Genomic DNA, 8,331 nt, shown 5'->3' with positions numbered 1-8,331 from the left:
AAGATAATTATTTATAAGTAGGACTGGAGCTAGATAGTAGATTAACAGAGACTCTTCAGATCTTAGAAATATTTTAGCATCTGAGACGTAATTTAATGGGCAACAGTGGTCCTCTAGGCATTGATTACTTGATGAATGCATCATATGCTGTGTGTGCCTGGCACTGTGCCTTGTACATTTTTTTCTAAATAAGAATTCAGTTGGAGATGATATTTTTTTCTTTCTTATTTGGATGGAGAAATGTTTATATACGTGTCATTAGATTTGCGGCCCTAAATGTATTTGTCCTTGAAACAGGGATGTCACTTGAGATCTTTCAGATCCCCTGTGTTGTCCAGACTTGGTTATTGATTGATATTCAGGAGAAAGACAGTCAGGCCAGAGGCTCCAATAGCTCTCTCTGAGTTGGATGGTTTTAAATCATAAAGAGGTTTTCTTTCAAAATTCCCAAAGCTTCCTGCATTCCGCCCCTTACAGCAAAGCTCACATTGCATTGAGGGAGGGAGGCTATGGATTAGAAAAGGTGGGAAAGCAGAGAACGGTATGGTGGGAAGCCATGCAATTAAAAAACTGACTGAAATTATTACCTGATTTCATAATTGACAGAATATTTAATTCAGATATAGTAAATTGACACACCTCTACACAGAGACAATTATGACTGACTGTATAACACCTGACAGAATCAATTATAACTGACTGTTGTTTGATACCTTTGCACGGAAATAAATGAAACAGACATTCAGAACAGAGACGACTGCTGCCTGTGTGCCTAAGCCTGCCTTAATTAAAATAAAATAACCAGTAGGCGATGTTCAAATGTCTTTGCCTTGTGGTTCGTAGTGCAGTGTGTTTCTTTAAGTCCAAAAAGGCTTTTACAAAGAGTAAAGCTGAAAAGAGATTTTTAGTTTACTGACACAGAAATAAAATATCCGAGAGATGGTTTCCTTAGATGGGAGAATACTCCATTAAAAAAAAAAAACAGTTCTGACATCTTATTTGATCCACTGACTTTTAAATAAAATATTTCAGACAAGTTCAACATGCAGATGATGGTCTAGTTCATCCCATATAGAAAATACTGTAGCTTGCATGATTTTGAGGTTTTAGACTCTTAATTAGTAGAAACCAACTTTTAAATTAGCAGTTAATTTTCTTGTCTGATAAAACATTGTGTGAATAATGACTATATAGGCTCACTTGGTTTTCATTGTTTTCACAGGGCTTGGGGACAGGATATTTTTTGGTAATGAGTATATAACCCTAAGGAATCCCCATGTAGACAGGACAAGGGTAAAAAAGCTGTAGATACATGTTCCCCCAAATCTTATTCCCAGGAAAAGTAGATTTGCTTTGTTGATGTATTACAATGAGTGATTTGGTGATACTTCTGTCCATTAGAGTATATTTTACTGATGCGCTTGTGTGTAGGAAGAGTGTTTCCTTCCCTGTCTGGATGAAGTTTGGATTTTTTGTGCTGACTGTTGAGACAGCAACAGCTATGGCCTGTGGCGTCTCTGTGGATGGGGCAGGATGGCTGCACATCTCTGCTGCTTGCCTGACGGCCTCTTCCCCGACTCCCAGAACCAGAGCAGAGAGAAGGAATCTGCTTCTACCGGCTACATTAACTGATTTCCACCATTTAACCCTGTTTTCCCTTGAGTTCTAAGGTGGCAGGTGAGTGTAGCGTTAAGAGAAACAGGGTGATGGAAGCCTAACGTGGGTGGCCCAGGTGCCCAACACAGAGAGAGGAAAACCACAAAGAAGAGGTGAGCCCTTTCTCCCCACAACTCCCACCCCCAGGGCAGCCTGTGGCAGCTCGTGCAGTTCTTTTTCCTAGAAGACCATCCAAACGTTATTGATTCGATTCTCATTGGGGAAGCAAGTAGGAGCCTTTATCTGCATCTCTAACTGGCGTGGAATGGTGCCTCTGCCGTATTGACCGGCTATGGGATATGCTGGCGGTCACAGTTGTCTTTTACGAAGAAGAGCACCGAGTGACGCTGGTTGTCATTCTAACTCGGCTGTGTGGCAGCGTAAATAGTCCCCTTTCTAACCAACCTGGTGGGAAAAGTCAATATCCCATCAGCAGAGGAGGTAAACACATCAGGAGCTGTGCCCTCTCTCTTCCTCCCCTGCTCCGTCTCACCGCAGCTCTGTAAATGTCTCTCCCCGGTCACACACACATTTGTGTCATTCACATGCACGGGGCGCCGGCCGGCCGCCACTGCTCGGGCCATTGTTGTGTATTCCCAGACTCCGATAATTAGAACTTTCAAAGTGTCTTTCTCTCCTTGCTTAATGATGCACCCTCTCTCTCTCTCTCTCTCTCTTTTTTGCCTCTTTTTCCACCCGCTTTGGGCATTTAAATCCTCTCTACAAAACTTTCTGTTGTTGTTTTTTGAAAGGCAATTGATGTAATTTAGAAAAGGTTGTGGAGAACAAACGTGAATGTGTAGCTAAGGAACAAAAATCTGGAGACTTGAGTTTTCATTTTCCGGGTGTTTTGTAGACTTCACTGTTGCTCTGTTGTTTCCGTGGGGTTTTTTCTTTTGGTGATTGATGTGCCCTCCCTTCCATGTTTCCTTCCTGATGCTTTCCTAACCTGGGGCGCCAGGCAGCCTCGGTTCCCCCAGGCTCCTTGGCGCAGGCCAGCATTTGGGGGCCTGCCATGTCTATCTGGGAGCAGTGAACAGGGGTGTATGGATAGGGGTGCACAGTGAGCCTCACCACGGGTGAGCTCAGGGTTCTGGCTACCTGGATCTACATTTTTACATCCCAGATCTCCAGCTATGTGTCCTGGGGCAAGTGACTTAACCTCCTCAGCCATCAGATGGGGATTTTTTTTAAGGGCCTCTCCAAACACCTCAGAGGGTTCCCGAGCAGCTTTGAGCAAAGCTGTGTCATCTTAACCATTGTGGGCAGGGTCGGCTACCCCAGGGATCACCCTGTCCCTAAAAGGCCAGACCTGAGTGTCCCAGCCCACTGCCCCTTCCAAAGAACCAAGTTTAGAGGTCTCAGACTCTGGGGGGAGAAAGGAAGGATCTTCTCTCTGGCTGAGAGTGCCCTGGGCAGAATGGGAAGGCCAGGGATGAATGGGTGGAAGGAACAGGAAGCAGAGAAAGGGCAGCTACAGATCTCAAGTTCAAAGGTACATGGTGTGTACAAAGAAGAAAAAAGCAATCTTGCCAGTGGACAGGTGCTCTCCAGACAGCATATCCCTTGCCTCTTTGAGCAGAGGAGATTTTATATAGCAGAGGGATGCAGATGGAAAGGACTAGAAGCCGACTAGGCCCATCTGATCTGGGGAGTTTGCACTGGGAGGCTCTGCCTGCCTTTTGAAGCAGACTAGTTCCTGCCACGTCTGTACTTTGCATGCTCGACAGCACCGCGAACCGGGTGTCTGCGAGTGGAGTTCACCTTGCCTGCCGCACATGGCCGTGCACCTGCAGTTCCCATCACTGAGAGTGGCCCTGTCCCGGTGTGCTGAGTCGGCTAGGTGCTGAGAAGTGGCGGGCAGGGGGAAGGAAGAAAATCTTCTACAGAGGACTCTCTGGGTTCCCTCTCCCCCAGCGTGGGACTGGCCCCAGGGGTAGACCAGCCACAGGACCATGAGGACATCTAAGACCTGGAGCTGCAAACAGAACTCACAGCTCCTGCTCTAGTGCTTCAGAAATACTGAATGCTTTTTAAAGAAGCTGCTTCCGAGACTAGTAATCCTTTTATTTTTATTTCTTTTTAGATAAGTTGAAGAGGCAGTTTCTTACTCCCAAAGTTCTTCAGGACTATAGAAAACTCAAGAACACAGCAGAGCAGTTCTTGTCCCAGAGTGGCTATTCTGAAGTGAACCTCAGCAAACTCTTCGCCGACTGTGCTGTATGGTCCTGAGGGCTTCCAGGCAGTGGACCTGCAGGGGCGGTGGACAGAAGACCCACATCCTTGGCACCTGCATCATGGCCCCGGCCGCTTCTCCTGCATCGCTTTTCCTGTGGAACTACGATCATGTTTGTGTGGCTGTGACTTGGGAGGGGGATTATCAAGGGGCAACTGCAAAGGTATTGAATCTACCAAACATCAGGGAACAGCAGAAGTACCTTCCTCTGACAATATACCTTGTGCTGTTGAAACGCCACCAGGAGAACTGGCTGCTTCACACTGGCATTCAGCACTGAATTTCTAGGGGAGGGGGCGGGGAGGGAAGAGAAACGGAGAGTGGCTAGGAGGCAAGTGGCTTCTACCCAGGACCTTCAGCAGAGGCGCACCCAGAAAGAGGGGCTCACAGAGCCTGGTAGCAGGGCCAGCACTTCGCCTTTTCACATGCCAGTTAAACCCAGTCTGAACCCAAGTGCTTCCCTGGCCACTGGCTCCAGGAGCAATTGTCCTTCTCAGTCTTTAAGGGGGGAGATTTAGAAGCTGTGCGCTTACTAAATAAATTAAACAGAGCTTACTTGTGTACTGAATTTCTCCAGAGCCCAACCTGCACATGCGCACTGGGCAGCTGTTTTACGCTCACCTGCCTTTTTTATTTCCTCAAATAGAAAATCTAGGTAAAGGTTTATACAAAGGGAAAGCACATGTTAAATAATTTGATATCCTATAACATTTCGTTAAAATGTGTATAGGCCGGGGCAAGGACCTTTGTGTTATATTCAAAAAAAATTAGGGGAGGGATGGTTAATCGGCCCTGGTGCTGTTTTTCTCATTTCTTCAGAACGGTGCCTTTTTGCCAGAAACCAAACATATTTCAATGTAGCCATCTTTCCTTTCTTACGTTCTTGGTAAGATTAAAAAACTAAAAAAACATTTCCCCTTACACAGCTATGCTGTATTTTTAAAAAAATATCTACCTGTGGAAAAAAAAATCTACATATTAGGTTTCATAAAGGAAATATATGCTGTGCTTTTTTTTTTTTCAATTCAGAATAAAGTTTTCTAAAGGGAAACCTGCTGCAGTGACTCTGTATCAGGTGCAAAGAGTGGACTGGAGGGGGCAGCCAGGAGTAAGGGATGACTGGAAACCATCCCCTGCCCAACCTCAGCCTGCTTATTAGGTCTGTGCTCAGAGATGCTTGGCATAATGTATGTCCCAGTGTTCTGAGTGGCATTTCAATATACTTGGGTCCTTTGAGAGATGAAGTATGGCTTCTCATGTGCTTTGCTGACTTGCATATTCAAAGAGAGCTAAGCCAAGAGTCCAGTACCGTCTCCTTTGGGAGAGCAAGATGGCCTCTGAAAGAACCACCCCCACAAGAGAAAGGTCACCCAGCCTGGACCCTAGTGAAGGCATACTTATTATATAGTACAGATGATGCCACCTTATACCTTGCTTTGCCTTCTCTTTTCTTTCCATCACCCTCTCCTCCTTTCTCTTCTTACACTCAGATTCTAAGTAGAAACACTTTGGGTTTATGACCATGTCAGTTAATTAATGCCTTGGTACCTCAAGCTCTACAACCTGTCAGAAGTTGCAGCACCCAGGCTGCTCTGGGAAACTAAGGATTAGTGTGTTTTTTCCTTGCTGTTACCATATAGGATTATTAGAGATGGTTCTCTAATGTATGCTTCCTGTGCCCACACCCCCACTTTGCTTTCTGAAGAGAAAGCATGTTTTCCTTGATTTCTGGGACCTGGGGTTATTATGGCAAATACAAAACTTGCTTGTCAAAAAATGCCAGGAGACAGAAACAGCTTCTCACTGGTCTGCTTTTTGTCTCTGCATCTAGATGTAATCATTGTGAGGGCAGGAACCATTTGTGTAGAAAGTGCATAGAAAGTCAGACATTTCCTAGTACAGTTCCCCAAAAAAGCTAACACAATGGTTGATATTTTCTTATTCAGATCAGTAACTCCAGGTTAGTTAAGAAGATTTTCTGGGAGGCACCTAAGAATTCCAGGAGGCATTTGAAGATTCCAGGATTTTATAGAAAGTTGCAACTTTAGGATTGAGTGGATCTCTCTGTTAGAAGATTGGAACACGGCATGGTCACTTTTCTCTGAGAAAGGTTTCTTCTTGATTTGCACCATCTGATAACACATGGGTAGGGTGGGTACCAAGATGCCGCCCACTTTGAAAGGGGGAACTTCCCCATGTGTCTTCACAAGTTCCCTGGCATGGGTGTTAAGCTCAGGTGATAAAAGTGAAACAGGCCGGGTTCCCTCTAGAGAGTGGCAGAATTTCGTTAGCCCGAGTGGCCATGTCCTGTCCAAAGGAGGCAGGAGCTACTCAGCAATTCTGGGAGGGACAGAGCCCTGGGTGGCCATGGGATCACGTTTTCAAGAGCCAGGAATCCAGATATGGCCATAAAGTATCTCAATTTCTAAACTTTGGCAACTAATTTTAAAAAATAAAAGTCTAAATGCTGTGGGCCGGACTAAACCTCTAGGATAAATTTTATCCACTCCAGTTGGAAATAGGGCCCTAAAGGAACCCATCTGGATTTTTTCTGTTTCCTGTTGAATTTAGGGGCCACCAACAACAGGGAGCACATTTATTTCGGTCATAACTTGCTAACTCTCAACTCTCCTTCGTGTAAAAGGGGATGTGGAGACCGGAAGTCGAAAATCCTACAAAAGCATGCTCAGTTAAGATTTTAATTTGTCCAGGAAACAGATGGAGTTCGTCTCGAGACTGTTGCCCAAGACATGGGGGCGAGTCAAAGTTCACAGACTGGAGTTTGGCAGAGGCTGGTCAAAGGGGATGAATTCACTGCCCCTACCACCAGCCCTTTCTCCAGCCCATACCTCCTCTTACCTCCAACACATACAGATGCACCTCAGCATGCCTTTTCGAACAGATTGAAATTAGTTTGGCAGGTAATGCAGAGATAAGGAAGCTCCAAAAGCAGCTTTCTCTATCTTGTCAGGGTTTTATGAAAAACACTAAGCCCCAGATCCTCTTCAGAATTCACTGACCGTCAATTCAGTTCTCCCATCTCCCATCCCAGACTTTAACCCGCCTTGCCTTCCCCTTTCTCTCTCTCTCTCTCTGCTCACCTAAATATTTCTTAATTGAACGGTTTGCTGTGGAGCTTCCTTATAGCAGTTTAATAGATGAACTCATCTGAGCCAGCCTCAAATTTCAGATTAAAATTCCTTCATCCCGAAGGCAGCATTATCAGGTTGTTGGAGGCTGTTTTCAAACCTTGGTTTTGAATAGCAGCGGCTCTGCATTAATTTAACCACTAAGCTAATAAGTAGGTTTCGTTTTGTTATGCTAAGCTTTATTGCTTTTCTTTTGATCAGAATGGTGTTGTTGAGCAAAGCAGCAGACAAGGCATTCTTTGATGAGGGAATTAGCGCTCCATTCTTCCTCTATTATTCATAGCACAGTGGAATATGTAAGTACCTGAGGGTGTCAAAGGAGCGCAGGTTCTATTGCAAAGTGCTCGCCTTGTTTCTCTCAATAGCTGACTATGAGATGATAAACCGCTTAATACACTGTGCTAATTGGATGAGAGCAAAAAGAGATGGGAATTAAGGCGAGGCAAAAGGAGAAAGTGCAACCAGCCTTCAATTCACTCTTTCACCACTTTACCAGCACCAAAGGAGGCACAAGCTTTCTATAAGCAGACTAGAGGTTTTGTGCAGAGATAAAATGAACGTGTTAGTGGATTCAAGTAATACACTAATTATTGCACAGTATAAATACCACTACTGGTTTTATAACAGGGAGGTAAACTTCTTTTGAGAGGGTTATAGGATTGCTTGGCAGTGGTGTAGAACCTAATAAGGGCCCAGAGTAATAACCCCTTGGATTAACAAAATTGCTGCTTGTAGAAGTATGATTCAGGCTTTTACGAAGATTTCCGGAGAATGAATAAAAATGACTGAATGACATTTCTTAATGTATAACTGGTAATCGCTCCCTTTTCTTTAAAGAAAAAAAAATGTATACTTCAAACTGGACTGTTAATAAAGTCCAGGGACAACACAACTTTTTCCTTTGAAAAATGCTTCTCCCCCTCCCCCCACCCCAGTCAGGTAACAGCTTTTCTTCTCCCCGCCCCCCAACTAGGCTGCCACTGTCACTTAAATACATAAGCAATTGCTCCGTGGAACTCGGTGTTCCAAAATACCATTTTAGGCCCCATTTAAGACCCCTTCATTCAGACACACTCACTTTTGTGTATACACATACACACATGCTCACATACATATTTTTTCCTCTAAAAGCAAGTTGAACTAACTCATGTATAATTTCCTTCCCTCTACCATCAGCCACTTTTCCATTCTAGTAAGATATTTGCACTCAAAACGGTATGAAAAACAGAGGTACAAGTGCCTTGTCTCTTGGTATTACAGATCAAAACCAACAATAATAAGTGTTTGCCC

General features: G+C 44.5%; 1 protein-coding gene across 2 annotated transcripts in view; it reads left to right on the top strand.

The window, feature by feature from the left end:
• POLA1 (DNA polymerase alpha 1, catalytic subunit) overlaps window positions 1–7,836 on the top strand; it is a 289,718-nt gene extending 281,882 nt beyond the window's left edge. For both annotated transcript variants that reach the window (XM_043895338.1, XM_043895337.1), the window contains one exon: window positions 3,743–7,836. In XM_043895338.1, coding sequence (XP_043751273.1) covers window positions 3,743–3,888 — 146 coding nt within the window. In that variant the 3' untranslated portion in view covers window positions 3,889–7,836. The remainder of the gene's footprint in view (window positions 1–3,742) is intronic.
• Window positions 7,837–8,331: the final 495 nt, after the last annotated feature.

Source organism: Cervus elaphus, chromosome X, assembly GCF_910594005.1.
Source record: "Cervus elaphus chromosome X, mCerEla1.1, whole genome shotgun sequence".
Classification (NCBI taxonomy): Eukaryota; Metazoa; Chordata; class Mammalia; order Artiodactyla; family Cervidae; genus Cervus; species Cervus elaphus.
Note: the sequence above shows the minus strand (reverse complement) of the source record. Positions and strands in the feature narration are given on the sequence as shown.